Source organism: Scyliorhinus torazame, chromosome 22 (genome assembly GCF_047496885.1).
Source record: "Scyliorhinus torazame isolate Kashiwa2021f chromosome 22, sScyTor2.1, whole genome shotgun sequence".
Classification (NCBI taxonomy): domain Eukaryota; kingdom Metazoa; phylum Chordata; class Chondrichthyes; order Carcharhiniformes; family Scyliorhinidae; genus Scyliorhinus; species Scyliorhinus torazame.
Genome location: NC_092728.1, coordinates 68858453 through 68876725, shown reverse-complemented (window position 1 = coordinate 68876725; position 18273 = coordinate 68858453). Strand labels below are relative to the sequence as shown.

Genomic DNA, 18273 nt, shown 5'->3' with positions numbered 1-18273 from the left:
GGAAAGCAATGCGACTGACATGTGCTTTGACAGCCAGGCAACAATTGATTCTTAATACCCCTATGATGATACTAAATTGATACTATGCAATTGGCCAATTGGGAGGAGCAATAAATGCAACCTTTCCAATGAACTATGAAATTTAGTTTTTTTAAAACTATTCTGGAATGGATTAATTTAATATTTATGAACAATGCTCTAATGCCATTTGACATTTTTCCTCTTTATTACTTGATGTTCTACTTTCGTGAAGGGATTCACTTTTATTATTGGCCTACAATTCATGCGATGGTCAACCTGTAATACATTGCTCATGTGTCTATTACGCATTTGTGAATACTGGTATTAGTGTTGACTGGAATATGTTAAAATCTAGCCTGATCTTGCTCATATTCTGCATATGTGAGCACGTGAGGGATCAGGAGTGGAACAATTTTCTCTCTTACCTGATAAGAATGCAGTGTGTTGAATTGTAGCCCCAGCGAAGATCATTGCAGACTAGATCATGAATGTTAAGTATTTGTAATGTGTATGGCTCAGGGTGTTGCTTTTACATCAAAGCTAATGGGGAACTTTGGGATAAAACAACAAAATGTTGCAGATACTGGAAATCTACAAACAAAAAATTCAGTAGCTCAAACTGCATCTGTGGAAAACAGAAGCCTGTTGACATTTCACGCCTTCTAGACCCTCCAGATCAAGAAGATATACAGATTGACAGGAACAAAACAGGAAAAGGGGGGGAAATCACACACGGGAAGAAATAGAAGCACCTGTGAAATACTTGGGTGGGGGAAGCATGATTAAATCGCAAACCTGATATTAGCAGGAGACAAAAGGGGGCGTAATGAGAGAAATAGAAGATGCAGAGCATGTAAACAACCGAAGGGGGATAGGTGGAAAGGGAAGCATGAAAATATGGCGAGGCAGAGCAGACAGTGGCCCAAGTGTTTAATGAAAGGATAAAGAGCTAGTCAACACCGAGTGTACATCATCCCACTGGTAATGTTATGCTCTACAGAAACACAGGCACACATATGCCAGCACTTTCTGCCAGAGATCAAATGCGTGTTGTGGTAAAGGTCTGCTGTCAAAAAGTCCAGAGGGCTATAAAATACCTAGTAAAAAGATGTTCCTCAAACTTACATTAAACTTCATTGAACAGTATTGACAGTCAATGGTAGAAATGTGAGTGATAGTGAAACAGAGAATTCAAATGGTTAGCAGCCTGTAGTTCAAGATTGCATTCATGAACAGAACAGAGGTGTTCACCACATGAACACCAGTTCTGTGTTTTTACACCAATGATCCCAGACCAGACCCCGACAGTGGCTAGGATACTGGACCAAAACCCCAACATTTTAGTTTATTTGTAAGACAGTGCAGAAAGAATGATTTGCTCCAGGAGTGATTGCATGAAGAAATAGGGCTTGGTTATTTTCAAAACAAAACTTCATTATGACTACAATATTAAACATTTTTAACTTCACACCCAAAAGACCAGCATACACTTAATACTACTACTTAATTTCCCATAAAGCAACAAGAAAATAAACATACAGCTCTCAATATAGCTTAAACCATCATATCATAAAGTAACACTTGCGTTACAGAACAGATTCTGGATCTTGTTAGAACCCTTGCAGACTCTGGCTGAATATCTTCAAATGGCTGCTTCAACTGAGATGTTTTAGCCTCTTATCTTCAGACAAGACTGCTCTGCTTTTAAATATTATTACATTTTCAATAAATTATCTTACTGGGAAAGAAAACTGTTTTTTTCTTGTGATCAAAACAAGGATTGCCATATCAGACCTTACTTCCAAAATTTTCTCCAAAATCTTTCTCTCTGAGCTCCATCCAGCACTGACCACATCTCCAAGGTAAAAAAAAATTAATTAGCTTTCCAGGGACTAAAATCGCATTAATTCCACAGAGGCTTCCCCAGTAAAGCCATTGTGCATTAGCCCAGACTGATAAACGCATTATTTCATCAATTTCATCTTCTGGCTGATAAAAACACCCAGGCTCTGCAAAATAGAATACTTAAAAAAAAATCTGACCACTGCAGTAAATCTCACTGCAGCCCAGGCTTTTAACCCTTAAACTTCCTATTACATTTATAACCCAATTTACCTAACATCTTCCAATCGTCACAATACCCAATATAAAGTTCATAATGTGAACAGCAAATGTAGTTTACTAGGTTTGAGGACAGGCAAATAAATCACATCTTTAAGGATGGAGTGTTTGGGGCCCTGCGCAACGATGTGGCAGGAGGTAAATGGGGGCCTGTATTGTATCGCCTTTAGTTGCAATGAAAGATTGCAGTGAAAGGAAAGCATGTGCTAAGAGTGACACAAAATTGATACAGGTGTCATGCAAGATTAACAGTCTTTTGGAATAATTGGGAATGGTGTGAAAGATATGCTGAGCAGTGGGATAGTGTTGAAGATGGCGAAAGGTAATCTGTAAAATGTGATGGCTGAGAATGAGGGGGATCCTAAGAAGGAAGAGCGGCACAAGAAATGGTATAGACTCAGAACGATGCTCCTGACAACTGTGATGGAAATAAATCCTCAGTTGAGAAGTAAGGAGTTTGTGACATTCTTTCTATGCTTGCACTTCCTGCTTTGTGACTGCTCATATCTAATCTCCACATAATTTTATGCAACACCAGATTAAAGATTATATCAGTTTAATCTCTCGAGATTCAGTCTGAAAGTAAAAGTTACAAAAGTCTGTAAAGTTGTAGGATGATGAAAGAAACACTGGGCTAGTTTGCAGTCGTGACTTGTTATGAAACCAGAATTGAAAGGTCACAGACCTGAAACATTAACTCTTTTCTCATAACGGACGGTGCCAGATCTGCTGAGTATTTCCAGCATTTTCTGTTTTCCTTTCACAATTTCTTGCTGTTTGGCATGTTTTAATAATTGAATTTCTTTATCCAAGACATATTCTGAAACATGGCATCATCTTGTTAAAGCAGTGCTGTATTCAAAGGGCTAGTTTTCCAAATTTGTGGCCTTGCTAGAATGGTTCGAAGGATGAGGTACTGAGGTTATGTGCTGCAAAGGTTTGAGAGGAAATTTGATGGAAGTGTCCAAAGTCATTAGTCTCTAGGCAAGACTAGATGGAGAGAAACTGTTTGAACTGGACTGGCAAAAGAACCATGGGTGATGTGAGTGCAAACTTTTTAAGCAGTCAGAATGCACTGCTTGAGACAGTGATGGAAGCAGTTTCAATTGTGTCTTTCAAAAAGGAATTGGATAAGCACCTGAAAACAAATTTCATGGCTCTGGGAGAAGGTTAAGGGAGTTAGAATATCTGAGTTGCTCTTGCAAAGGACATGACTGGCCTCCTTTTTGTGCTGCAACGACAATGATCCTATGCTGGAGAATGTTATTAGTTGGGAGCTCATGCCAACAACTCTAGATCTACTGAGCATAACTTTTGACTGTTATTTTTGTCGTCAGAAAATTGTGCACCTGTATTTCCAATACATGCTACTACTGGCTGGCAAAACTCCCCACACAGCCTGTGAGGTTGGAAAATTTCTCCTGTTTGGTTCAGTTACTGATGGGGTTTATGTTGGGAAAAGCTCAAGTTAAGTGTTAGGAATGTTGAATGCCAGTATTGCAGATTAACATGAGAAATATTATCGAGGTTTTCGATTTACTTCACTTTTTCCATTATTTCCAAATTCAAATGCAAAACTCAAATCATTGATGGAACTTGGCTTGTGTTTTGAGTCAATGTTTGGTTGCCAGTACTACAGTTTGCAGCTCTGACTTTCTTTCAGGGGCTATGCTGCAGCAGCTTGATGTTTTACTACAGCGAGTGGGGGAAAAAATACTCAGGCAAGTCACACTGTGTCCTAAAATTTTGTGGAGTCAAGCCAAGTTCAGTAAAGACTACATAGAAATTGTCTGCAAGCTCTAAATTGGGGTTGTTGCATGAGGACATCAAAGTCGGAGAGGAAATGCCACCTTCTAGATTGTTCCCTGTGTATTAGGCAACAAGCACAGGAAGACATTAAAAAAGTGAAGATAGACTGGAAAGTGTTGGTTTTCAGAGACATCTGGGTGTACTTGTTCATGAATCACAGAAAGTTAGCATGTCGGCACAGCAAGCAATTAGGAAAGCAAATTGTTTGCCAGCCTTTACTGCAAAGGGATTGAAGTATAGTAAAGAAGCCTTACAGAAATATATGGGGCCTTGTGAGATCTCACCTGGAATATTTTTTTTGTGAGTTGAGAATGTCTCCCTTCCCCACTTTCTTTTACTTTGTACTGTATAGTTTGATCTCCTTGTTTAAGGCTAGGTATATTTACCTTATTGCAGCTTGTGAGACTTTGTTGGAATAAAATGCAAATGAGCCAGAAGGTTGTGCATTATTTCTTTAAGTACATTTTATTTCCAGCTGATTATTTTCTATTAATTTGTGATAAAAAAGGCACCAGAGAAGACACATAGAGAAATTTAAGTATTGAAGTGGAAAAAGGAAATATTTAAGGCAAGGCATCCCTGGGTAATGTTCTGGGAGAGATGTAATTACACATGGCCTATTTAACAGCTCCTGGAAGTAAAACACATGCCACCAACTTGAGAGTTGTAGACATTTTTGATCAAGGCAAACACAAATGTGTACTTAGCTGGTTTGACTGGCAATTTGTGAAAGAAATCAAATTTTCTAATGGTTGTAATGTCAATTTTGGATGGCCCTTTGGTGAAATGTTACGGGACTGCATGCATTTCTAGCCACACCACTTATAATTTGGAAGATGTTTTATTAATTATGTTGTCACAACACCCTGGGCTAGTGCCTGGTCAATTCCAGCCCCACTTGACACGGAGTCGCAACACAGGTGAAATAAGATTTTATTTAAAATACCCAATAAATCACAGTCACCAGGTTTGTAAATTTAACACAAATAATCTTTTATTCCGTACAGCATTATAATTAAACGGACAGAAAATGTAACTGACTGTCTACTACCTACCCCTTTCCCAACCCACTTCCTAACTACCCCCACTCTCTAATATATGTATATACACACACACACACACGCATGGAAACGGTGGTGGAAAGGTAAAGAAAATATTAATAAATATAAAAGGTTGAGGATTTTTGATGCACTGTGATGACTTCCAGTTAGTGTCTGTCTGAAGTTCAAGCCTTTGTTTTGATACTTCTTCCTTCTAGGCTTGAAATGGTTTTCTCTGGCAAGGTTGTCTACCTTCTTTGAAGACCCAGGCACTCACTGCTTTTAGAACAATAAAGCAGTTCTTTTACTTCAAGTAGCTGAGAGAGAATGCGTTCATTTCAATCCCAAGCTTCTGCCCAGTTCTCAGAAAGCATCACACAGGAATCAGTCACCACTGTCAGGCAGAATACTGTTCCTGGCCAACCCACCAGGTGCCGGTTAACTTATCGACCCGATTCCCTCCAAACCTGGTTCCTTGATCCACTTGGTGCCGAGTCTGGCTTCTCCTCCAAAAACGAAACCTGGGAACACAGTGTCCTGACAAGCAGGCTGCTTCAATCTTGAGTCTTCTGCTTAAAGGCATATTCCGAATATGGGTCCATGGTCCAAAATAACATTAACATAAAAGAAATGGGAACAAAGGAAATGAACAGGAAGGACTCTTGCACTGTGTGGAAATTGGAACTTTTAATTTTGCAAAGTTTAAAAACCACTTTAACAGTTATGTCTTTAAGGTACAATTACTCATGCTGTCGTTAATAATTAGTGATTTATCATGGTTACTATTATGCGTTTATAAAGAAAATATATGTATATTTTTAAATGGCAGTGGGAGTTGTTTTTATTTCCATTTCTCCCCATTTCAAACCATGAGTGATGTATGCTGCCTGAAATGCTACATGCAGTTCATGTCTGATGCTGCTGAACAATTAATGAGTGAGATGTAATTGTCAAAATTTAACCAACACATGTTTAATAAATAACTAGTATGTTTGTTAAAATGTTGCTTCCATTGTGTTGTGTATATGCAAGAAAGAAAATATTTGTGCTCATCAAGATCAGGAATGGAGTACTTACAGTTTGGATGGCCAACATAAGGTAGTCTGAGGTCAGCTTGTAACGTCATTGGAATCTGACTGGGAACTGAATTGAAACAATACAATGCCCTTTCATGTAAATGCTTTTGATCCACAAAAGTCTTCTACTTCAATCGTCTGGACAATTTAAATCCAAGTTTACAAAGGATATAAGGCACTGAAACAGCCCATTTGTCCTAACCAGCTCTATTTTGCTGCCCACTCGCCATATCTCTCAATTCCCTGGGACACCAAACATCTGTCTATCCAAGTCTTAAATGTATTCAATGCTGGATCATCTGCAACCCTCTGTGGTAGACGATTATAAAGATTCACAGCCTTTGGAGTGAAGTAGTCTCTCCGAATGGATGGCCCCTGATGCTGAGACTGGCTTCTGTGTTTTGAACTCCCCAATCAGTTGAAACAATCGCTCAGCGTAACTAAAAATAATTACTTATCCTTTATTCTCATTCTCTGCTTTCTGTCTTGAAGCCGCTTAGCCATCCATTCAACCACTTGTCCCTGACTCCATATTCTCTTGACGGTATTCATTCATCTATTATGTGGCACCATATCAAAGGTATTTTGAAAATCCAGATAAATCACTTTTTATGGTATTACCATTGTCTCCTCTCTGTTCCCTTCTCAAAAAATTCAGTGAGGTTGATCAAGCAAGATTTTTTCCCTTTTGAAATCCATGCTGACTATTCTTTAGTTTTTCTTTTCTAGATGATGACCGCCTCTCCTTTAGGCATTTAGTAGGCATTCTGTTATTTTCCCTACTACTTATGTAAACTTGCCTGGTCTATGTTTCCCTGGACATGTTCTGTCCCCCTTCTTAAATGTAAGAATTGCGCTGGTTATCCATCAGTCCTCTGGAAATGAGCTTTTTCTGAAGATTTATGGAAAATGTTGAGTAATGGTCGACCAGGAATCTCTCCCATATGTTGCTCAACCTTTTTAGGAGCATAGAAGCAGAAGTTGGCCATTTGACCTCTTCATTGTTGGGACAGTTGATCCAAAATGGTGGTCATGGACAAGTAGCAAGTTAAAATAGCTTTGACAGTGAAAGATTATTTAAAAATAGATGGATGCAATCCAAGCTGACCAGGGACTTTGTCCTGTGTTTAATAGAATAATAGAATTTACAGTGCAGAAGGAGGCCATTTGGCCCATCGAGTCTGCACCGGCTCTTAGGACCAGCACCCTACCTAAGCCCACGCCTCCACCCTATCCCTGTAACTCCGAAAACCAGTAACCCCATCTCACCTTTTGTGGACAATAAGGGCAATTTATCATGGCCAATCCACTTAACCTGCACATCTTTGGACTGTGGGAGGAACCCGGAGGAAACGCACGCAGACACGGGGAGAACGGGCAGACTCCGCAGACAGTGTCCCAAGCCGGGAATCAAACCTGGGACCCTGGAGCTGTGCTACCATCATTTATTCAATGTATTCCTTTTAAAATTTAAATGCACTTATCTAGTTCTCATTTTGTCATTCAAAGTCATGCCTACCTGTTCTATCTGCTTGATAAATACTGAAACAAAATAATTATTTAATATTTCTTCTACCTTTCATTACCATAGAACCATAGAATCTCTACAGTGCAGAAGGAGGCCATACAGCTCATCAAGTCTGCACTGACCCTTTGAAAGAGCACCCTATCTAGGCCCACTCCCCTGCCTTATCACCACCTAACATCTTTGGACTCTTGAGGGGCAATTTGGCATGGCGAATCCACCTAACCTACGCATCTTTGGACTGTTACTTGCCGTCAACCTGTCTCATTAAGGTCCCATTTCCATCCTAGCCTTCCGTCCTCTTTTATGTACCTGCAGAATATTTTACTACTTTGTTTCATGTTCCTTCAGAATTTATTTTCATAATTAGGAAGGCATAGAGGAACTTTATTTTTACTTTTCTCAATCTCTTTGTATTCTCTCTTATCGTGCACTCCTGCTGTCTATGTATTTCATCTCTCTTTCCCAAACCGGAATTGTTCCCTTCTGTGTTTTTTCATCTATGGAGTCTCACCACTAGTGTGTAGTTTTTTCTTTCTTTTCGCAGAATATATTTTTGCTGCACTTTGAACACTAAATGATTCCCATAGTTCTGCAAGAGTCAAAATAATTTTGTTGACGGCTACTTTTTGAATTCTGAGGGCTACCTTTTTCTCAGAGGTTTCTTTTTCAGACACAAGCGTACATTTTCAAATCCATTCATTTGAAAATATTGGCTGATCCCCCAAATTGTACGAGTCCAGAGCAAAATTGAACATCAGTAATATATATTTTAAATGTTCTTTAAGGCTTGTAAATTCGAATGCATTCAGAGTAGATCTTTGAAGATACTTGCAGTTGTCTCAGCTCGCTGGGTCAAGTGGGTTACAGAAGGTGAAATTAACATCAGTTGTCACTGAATGCACTGGCTCACCTGTGACAATGTGAGTGGACAGAGAGAGAGCAGACTCCTTGCAATTTGAAATATATATGTGTTTTTTTTCTCATTATCCAAGGATTGCTAGAAAAGTACAGATTTGTAAATATGTTAGGGTTTTGGGTACTATGAACCAGTGGGCCTATGATTCTTTATCTGGACCTGTGCTCTCAATTTCACTCTGCTTGCCAACTCACCTGCTTTTGATGGATAAACTATGAAAGAACAGGATGAAATTGTTGCCTCCAACAGCAAACAAATGCCTGTGTTCAAACATATTTTCAAATCAGGATTGGAAAGAGTGAGAAAACCTTGCACATTAACACATATTTAACATTGTGAATAGTGTGCTCTCTTTCCACTTGGATTGTTTGGGGGGGGGGGGGGGGGGGGGGCGGTGGAGAGCAGCACTTTGATTGGGATAGCTGATGTTAATTTCATCTTCTGTAACCCGCAAGGCCACAGCAACAAATTAGGGGGGGGGGGGGGTCGCCGAAAGAGGGAGCCATCGGCAGCTCACAAGATGAAAATAACATGAGCAATAGTAAAACGCCCAGACTTGGTGAGGAAGATAATGCATATAAACAGTACAGCCACTTGGGTGCAAGATGTAGATTCCTGGATAGAATTCAACACTATGGCAACCTTTCTTTCAATATTTAAGTAATAAGTAAGTAATAATCTTTTATTGTCACAAGTATGAAGTTATTGTGAAAAGCCCCTAGTTGCCACATTCTGCTTGAAGTTTCTTTTCACAGTTATTTGTGAGGTTTCAAGAGTCAATTTTCTCACTGTATAAACCTTGTTTTTTGACACCACTGTTTGCCATTATTGTTTTTTTTAAATAATTTTATTAAAGATTTTTTATTATAAACAATAATATGAAACAGATAATACAAGTTACAATGCAAAAAGAACACAAACCATCAAGAACCCACACTAAACACCAAATTTACCAAACCCCTAACAACTTTGTTACTAACTTTTATTTAAAAAAAAGGAAATGAATGGCTGCCATCTTAGGTAGAACCCTTTTATCGACCCCCTAATGCAAGAACAGCATGAGGCCACCCAACCAAGCTGAGACACTGGTCGGAGCGGAAGATTTCCACCCAAGCAGAACTCTCCTCCGGGCTATTAAGGCGAGGACATCCGCCTTCACCCCAGTCTGCAGAGTCCGATAGCCCGAAGAAGACCACTAGCGGACGTGTCCCTCGATCAACATTAAGAACCTCTGACATGGTGATAAAGAAAGAGAGCCAGAAGCTCAACAACTTGGGACAACACCAGAACATATTTAGCTGGCCCCGAGAACAACACGCCAGAGAAAAAAACCCTAGTTCGCATCTTCGTCAAACGAGCCCTGTGAACAACCTTGAATTTGATGAGACGAAGCCGAGCGCAAGAGGATGTGGAGTTACTTTGCACAAAGCCTCGCGCCATACCTCATCATCCAGAACAGAAGTCAATTCGCCCTCCCATTTCGCCTTTACCTCATCCAACAGAGTGGACTTTGCTGACAGGATCTGGCTGTAAATACCCGAGGTGCTCCTCCCACCAGACCTGTTCAAAGACGAGGTTCTATTCAATAGGGAGGAAGGTGGTGCCAAGGGAAAAGCCTCAAGCCCCCTAAAAACGCCTCGCAACTCTTGAAATTAGGCTCTTGACGACCTGCATCGCGGAGCTGAGACATTCAGATTTTGTTCTTTGTTCTGTCAACGTCACCACTAGCAGCCATCATCTGTAGGATGACAGAGCACTGTCAGGGCAGGAAGCCTCCCAAAGCAGCTGTGCCATTAATGAGACGGCCCCATCTCAACTCCTTCCAGTCATCACAAATCAACAAGGATTTAAACATTTTGCCTTGGTCAATATTTCGGCAATATTGAGTCAACAAATCTCGGGACACTACAATATGCGCCAAGAAAAGACCTTTTAAAAATATGCACATGGATTTAAAAAAAGGGTCAAACGACGAGCAGAGCCAGAGCTGGTGGACCAACTGTTATCGTATGGGCGATTTTATGGTCAGAAATGAGCAGAAATAAAAACCGGCAGCCCTGATTCTTTTTGGTCTGTCAACTTTCATGAAATGTGCATAAAATTACTTTGAAAATGCAGCCGCTCTCGTACTCCAATCATGTGACCCCCTCAATTGGCTGTTTTAATGTTGCCAGCTCTGTTGAGTTTGACTTCGAGGAAGCTTGTGACTGGATTACTAGAGATTCGTTTCAGGTTTCTGTATCATTCACGTGTAGCTGGCAGGTGACGCTGTATTTCTGATTGTTTCTTTTGAGTTTATTATGGGGCTGGTGGCTGAAGTTGCTGGAAGGTGAAGGGGTATTCATGAACTAGTACGTCGGCTGATGGACCAACTGTTATCATGGGCGATTTTATGGTCCGAAATTGTTTTTTTTAAATATCCTTTTATTGGCTTTTCTCTTATTTCTGAACAGTTGTGTGTATAGATTAAATTTTCTTGCCCGCGCTGATTCACTTTATTGTACGGAGAGGTTTATTTTGTCCTTCATTTAACTAACTCTGTACATTTCATTGCCCTCTGGATCGGTCTATAATTCTTCTTCCCCCGCCCCCCCCCCCCCCCCAACCCTTTGGCTTCAGCACCCTTCCTCGTCTCGTGTGGTTTCCCCACCTTCCATCCGCCTCTATATGGTCAGAAATGAGCAGAAATAAAAACCGGCAGCCCTGATTCTTGTTGGTCTGTCAACTTTCATGAAATTTGCATAAAGGTACTTCAGAAACAGGCACATTGCTTTCATCCTCCAAAAAGCAATAACCCTAAAGTTATGTTCTCATGTCCATTAACCCTCTTTCCTTCAACCACCTAGCTGACTGACTAAAAGTTGACAACATTCAAGGCAATTAGAGATGGGCAATAAACGCTGGATACCGGCAGCCCATGAATAATTAAAGACATATAGGATGGAATTTTCCCCAAAAATGTGGGCTTGTTTTTCCCACGAGAAACAGCTTTGTTTTCTGTGCCGATCTTCTGACGCCTTTGTCAAAAAAAGAAATGCATGGGGCGTATTTTGCACGGTGATTCTTGAGGGGTGGGGTCTGCTGATGGCAACAGACCCGACTCCACAGAGATTGGGATGCCCCGATCTCAAAGCTAAGAGATAACCCCCCCCCAACGTTGTTGGCAATCTCTAGGTTGGCAGTGCCAGTGATTCCCACAGACGTGATGTCACACCGGCCGGGTGAGGGGGTAGAGAACATACGGTGAACCCAGAAGGTAAGACATAATGCCGTTTTGGTATATTTAAATTCATGGTAATCAGGCCAACACCCCCACTGGGCGTAGACCTGATTACGTCGCCGGCGGGGAGTGGCGAAGGTCTGAGATCTCCCCAACGCTAATCCGTTATGGTCCTCTCGTGACAGTGTTGTGTTAAGTAGTACACCATATCAGGGGATCACTAAAATACTAATTACAGTCGTATTAACTGAGGTATTGGCTTTGACTAAACATATAGAAATTTAATTTGCATTATGCCACCAACACACTTTAGGTGGACATAATTTCTATCAGTTCTAGTAGTGGAGTGTTATTTTGAAAAACACAGCATTAAAAAGCATTAATTTTGTACTTCTACCTTTTAAAGCCACCAAACAAAGACCCAAAGGAAGAAGGTGTAAATAGTCTAGAATGTGGGAAAAAGCCACCACCTCCTCCATCACCACAACCAACACCACCACAGCAACTGATACTACCTCAGAATCAGAACAATACTGCCACTAGCAAACCACAGTCAGGTAATAAGAAAAACTGAACTGGAACACAGTAAGTTTTTATTTGATTGTGCACTCACAGATATCATAGCTTCATATAAAATAATTAACAATAAATATTTCAAGAGCAGTAGTAACTAGATAAAATTTCCTGTAAATTTTTAATTTCCTGAAGACGTAGAAAAATTATGCCATGGCAGAAATGTTAATTTTTAAAATAGCTAGAAATGGCATTTTATGTTGAATATATATATATATATATATATATATATTGATTTAAACCTGATTAACACAGTTTGAAGTACATATTCAGAGAGTGCAATAAAACCAGCTCAAGTTTGATGCATTTATAATTGACAAAGCAGCACATAAACATGAATGACAGTCATGACTTAAATTGCAAAGCAAGCAATTTCTCATTTTATTAAATGTTCAAAATAATTAAAACTTTGACAGTGGCTAGGAAGAAGAAGAGAAAAATGGGAACTTATAGCCTGGCTCCTAAGAAGAAGACCAAACTGCTAAAACAGCGCACCGTACTTGAAATGTTTCAGAACATGTCACAGTCTGCATCTGGCATGCAGGTGGGTCAAGAACGTGTAAGCCTACTAGGAATTTTTTCCCCCATCTCTACTTTGGGAAATGTATTACAGTGTTTGAGCATAAGTTTATCTTACTCACAAAATCCTTTAGTTCCATTGTTTTGATTTTACATTATTCGTCATTTTAGATAAATTTCAGTATACTTTCTGAATGGTGAATATATTAACTTTTGTCAAGTCAGTATTTGTGTGGGGAGCAGCTCTACTACGGAATTTCTGCCCCTTCTAAACCCAAGAGGAGTTTATATTATACCTGAACTACATGCTGTGCCCTTAGTTAGCTACAAGATTGAAAATTATTATGTGACAACCTGACCCAAAACACACCAATTCTTTTTTGTCAAAACCAAGGTAGGATAGGTTATCTTAAATTTGAGAAGTTGCTTTGAATGAAAATGGAAGATCTTTCTTAAATTTGGGAGCTTGCTAACAGAATGAACGTGGGTTGGAAAAACCACATTACTTACAAAACTAGCAACTGCAAATTGTGAGCAAAATAATTATCACCCAGTCATATTGATCCAAAATGTTATGGTCGTGACATTTTCTTGCTTAATTTACTTTTGAGACAAATGCCTCTATTTCATTCAAAACATCAATTTCAGAAACGTCAGTCTTCAGAGGGAAATGAACTTGAACATAAGTTGGAAATGACCATTAAAAATTAATGAAAAATGTAATACCATAGGAATTAAAGTCACTCAGTATATTCACTTCTCTTGGAGATACAAGTAAAATGGAGTGAAAATGTAAACCTCACCTACTTTAGTTCACGAGTGTAGCTTTTAAATTTAGCGTTAGAATTTCTTCTCAGCCAGTTATCTGGAGTTACTAATCATAGATTCATCAAATTTACAGTGCAGAAGGCTTTCTGCACACCTCTATCTCCAGTATTCATTTTACGATGACATGATATCACAATGGGGCAAGTAGAAGAGGCAGGTCTCGAAAACTACCTCAGCCAGTATGGGGACTGAACCCATGCCAGTGGCGTTATTACTCATACCCTGTAACCAACTGAGCTAACTGGTTGTATTTAGAATTCCTTATTCTTGCAAAAATAAAATATAAGCTCTCCTACATAACCAATACTTACCTTGTGGGCGGCATGGTGTCACAGTGGTTAGCACTGCCTCACAGCACCAGGGTCCTTGGGTGACCATGTGAAGTTTGCATGTTTTGCTGTGTCTGCTTGTGTTTCTTCCGGGTGCTACGGTTTCCTCCCACGGTCCAAAGAATTGCTGGTTAGGTGCATTGGTCATGCTAAATTGCCCTTTATTGTCCAAGGATGTGCAGGTTAGTTATTGTAGAATCATAGAATTTACAGTGCAGAAGGAGGCTATTCGGCCCATCGAGTCTGCACCAGCCCTGGGAAAGAGCACCATACTTAAGCCTCCGCCCTATCCCTGTAACCCAGTAACCCCACCTAACCTTTTTGGACACTAAGGGCAATTTAGCATGGCCAATCCACCTAACCTGCACATCTTTGGATTGTGAGAGGAAACCGGAGCACCGGAGGAAAAGCACGCAGACACGGGGAGAACATGCAGACACTGCACAAACAGTTACCCAAGCTGGGACTAGAACCTGGGACCCAGGCTGTGAAGCAACTGTGCTAACCACTATGCTACCATGCTGCCCTAAGTAGTTGGTGTTACTGGAAGTGGGCCTGGGTAGGGTGCTCTTTTGGAGGGTTGGTGCATATGCAATGGGCCAAATGACCTCCTCCTGCACAGTAGAGATTCTATGGGTTCCTTTCCCGAATGTCACATGATAAAACTAGATGCACAATCCTCAAGATAACAACACCATCCTTTCTCAACCCTCCCAATGCCTGTGGTCTCATCCCAGATGACAAATGGCCAACTTCCACAGATATTTTTTAAAATTGGAAATCGGCACCTCTTCATGTCCTCCAAATACATGAACTGTGATGATTTCTCCTAAATCAGTAGAATGATGTGATGAAAATGAGAACATGTATTCTTTTTCAGTAATCAGATGGATTGGCCCAGTTGGAAATAATTAACAAAAAAGCCTTGATCTAATTTATTTACTTTGATCATAAACATGGCACCATTGGTTTAATTACAGTTAACCCGAGTATAAATTTGCTGATTAAGCAGATTTCAACCTATTTTTGGCAGTGTACTGGGCATGATACACCAGAGGGCGCTGTGTTGAGTTGGCAGGTTGCATAGGAAAGAGGATAATGATGCTGGTGTGGATGACTTTTTTTGAGACATCATGAAAAATGAAAAGCTGATTTCTATTCAATGAAAAGCAACCTAAGGCATGAGTAACTTATCCAAATGACAACCCAGTGGCTTGAAATCACTTGAGCAACGTGAAGCAGATATTCTTTTGATATATGTGGCAAAAAATTAACTCTGATCATGGTTGGGAGTATTAATTAGAAGCACTGTGGAAAGATGGTTTTCAAATCTAGAGCATGAAAATACTGCAAAGCTATCCATTGAATCCGTGACATTTTATAAAAGAAATATTGAGTGAAGATGAGTGAAGATGAGGGAAGGGCCAAGGTCTGTAACAGAAGACATGAATAGGTGGGAATACATGATAGATTAGAACATAATTAGGTGATGCCAAGCTTGGGTTTCAAAAGACAAAAGATTCCAGGCATGTGCAACATTTGTGACGGCATTATGCATTTGAAATGTTGTCCTGGTCTTTTTTATACCTCTTTCCTCTGTATCGTAGGAACAGAAAGAGTCATCTAATGGTGTCACTCAGAACATCAATGGAGAGAATGCAGACATATCTCAAGATTTTGAGTCCGAGGAAGATGAAGATGATGAGGAGGAAGAAGACGAAGAAAAATACAGTGTTACAGACCATCCAGATTCAGAGTTATCCATGGACTTTGGAGGCACTGACAGCATTCGCAAAATGGAAATTTCTAAGAAAGTATGTATTTGGTGATGCTTTGCCAGTTAATTTCCATATTGATAGGTATATTAGAACATGGGAGAACTGTAATCTCCAGGGTATTACCACTCACTGCATAAAATAAAGTTCTTCCTCACGCCTCTTGCCTGAAACTTTAAATCTGTGTCCCCTAATCCTAGTGCCATCAGCTAATGGGAACAGTTTTTCTTTTTGTATCTTATCTAAGCCTATCATAATCTACTGTGCACCACTATTAGATCTCACCTCAATCTCCTCTGCTCCAAGGAGACAAATGCCAACTTCTCCAAACTAACTTTGCAGCTGAAATTTCACATCCCCTGAGCTGTTCTCCTCTGCACCTTCTTAATGATCTTCACATTCTTCCAGTGTTGTGACCAGAACTGGACACATTACTCTAGTTGTGGGAAAACCAGAGCTTTATATACGTTCACCGTAATTTCTCTGCTTTTGTGTCAATACAGGTTCAACATCCCTAATGCAAAATTCCGAAAAACAAAAAAAAATGAAATCTGCACTTTTTGTTGACCATTGACGTGATGTCATGAATGGGAAATCCCACAAAGCCCAGCAAAGGTTCCTGGACAATGCGCAGGTCCCAACACGCCGCACATGTGCAGGTCTAAACATGCTGCACATGCACATTAGTACACTATGTTCCAAAATCTGATACACCCTCGGCCCAAGCATTTCTGATAAGGGATGCGCAACCTGTATTTAGTGTTGTTGCTCTAGTATGTTTCCACACACTCTCATGCACACACATTACAGTTGCAGTTACATGCAGTTGCTTTATTTAATAATCTTTACTGTCACAAGTAGGCATACATTAACACTGCAATGAAGTCACTGTGAAAAGCCCCTAGTCGTCACAGACCGGCACCTGTTTGGTTACACAGGGAGAATTCAGAATGTCCAAATGACCTAACAGCACGTCTTTCGGGAATTGTGGGAGGAAACCGGAGCACCCGGATGAAACCCGGGAGAACGTGCAGACTCCACACACACAGTGACCCAAGCCGGATCGAACCTGGAACCTTGGAGCTGTTGAAGGCAGCTTATGGGCTCTTGGCTTTTTCAATGATTCAATAACTAAAAGAAACAGTAATGAGAATGAAAAAAATATGAATAATTATGTTTGGAGTACTGCATTCACACTTCTAGCTAGCTACAACACTACAACAACATGGTGGGCCTGTCATCATGAGAGGCGTTGCAGAGGAAATCAGGCAGGCTGATGCTATCTTTTCCATGGTCATTTTATGATTTTATGATGGACTGATCCAAAGTATCCTGATATTTTTATTTCTACCCAGGACAATTTATTTGTCAAATGGATTCATTTCCGGTTCTTGTATTATTCTGTTTGAATTAATTTTTGGATTCTCTAGATTTTGCTGCGATGGTTCAATTAGATCTTTCAACTACTTTCTCTAAGGACCATTGGTAAAAGAACTCTGAACTTTAAATTTGCATCCAGATCGTACAGATTTCAAAATGACAAATGATCATGTCTGCAATCTGAGAAGTAGTTTACTTCTCAGCCGTTGTTTGCCACAGTGATTTCCTGATCTCCGTTATAACGAATTGATTCTCTACTGAGAGGGTGAAAGTGGGTATGCGAGTTGAATTAAAATGCTCTTCCTTGGATTTGGTCTGCTCAATACCTGTGAGCCAGTCACTTCTTGCCACTCCTGAGTAGGAAGTGCTATTTACAAAAAAACCCGTCTGTTTATAAATGCAGCATATTTAGTAAGAGATAACTTTTATTACCTTCTGGTAAAATCCATATGATTGTCCATGTCTCAAAATCCTTTTGCCGGTTTGCATCAGACTTGAATGTTCTGTTTCATGCTAAAATATACTGAGTCAAGTTTAGATGGATAAATGGCATTTGATTTTTCACTTTTTAATTGCGCATATTATGGCAGTTTTTGTTCCTTTGAAAAAAGGTGTACATTTTATTTGGTAGCTTATCTATGATTTTTTTTACACATACTGTTGTGCTAAATGACATCAGTAGATTATCAAATATTACAGTTTACTGTAGAATTTTCTTCCTTACACAGGCTAACTTTCAACCGGAAGAATATGATCCTGAGGAGGATCAAGATTCTGACTTGGAGGAAGATGATGATGACTTTGAATCAGATGTGGTGAGTCATTTGTTCTGGAGTTGCAGTTGCTCTAAATGTTTTCTTTTGACTCTGCCTCAGAAACCACTTTAAGAAGTGAGCTTTTATTTCCTATAGCTTTTATAGTAGTGAGCCTTTATCTGCTCAGTCATTTGCTACAAAACCAGAAATCTAACATAAAAACTAGTTATTGTTCTTTGATTTCCTGGTTCATATCATTGGCATGTTATTTCCATTTACATCAAACAGCAATGGAGTAAGCACATTTTGTAGACAGTGGCTTGTTATTTCCATTTGCATCAGACAACAATGGAGTAAGCACTTTTTGTAGACAGTGGCTCAGG

At 39.9% G+C, this 18273-nt stretch overlaps 1 protein-coding gene across 9 annotated transcripts in view; it reads left to right on the top strand.

The window, feature by feature from the left end:
* Nucleotides 1-18273, top strand: part of LOC140399108 (histone-lysine N-methyltransferase EHMT1-like) — a 206042-nt gene that overhangs the window by 88222 nt on the left and 99547 nt on the right. For 6 of the 9 annotated variants that reach the window (XM_072488278.1, XM_072488276.1, XM_072488275.1 and 3 more), the window contains exons 4-7: nt 12138-12288; nt 12721-12863; nt 15588-15794; nt 17864-17950. In XM_072488278.1, the coding sequence (XP_072344379.1) occupies nt 12138-12288; nt 12721-12863; nt 15588-15794; nt 17864-17950 (588 nt within the window). The remainder of the gene's footprint in view (nt 1-12137; nt 12289-12720; nt 12864-15587; nt 15795-17863; nt 17951-18273) is intronic. The other 3 variants (XM_072488277.1, XM_072488282.1, XM_072488283.1) reach the window with 2 other exon arrangements.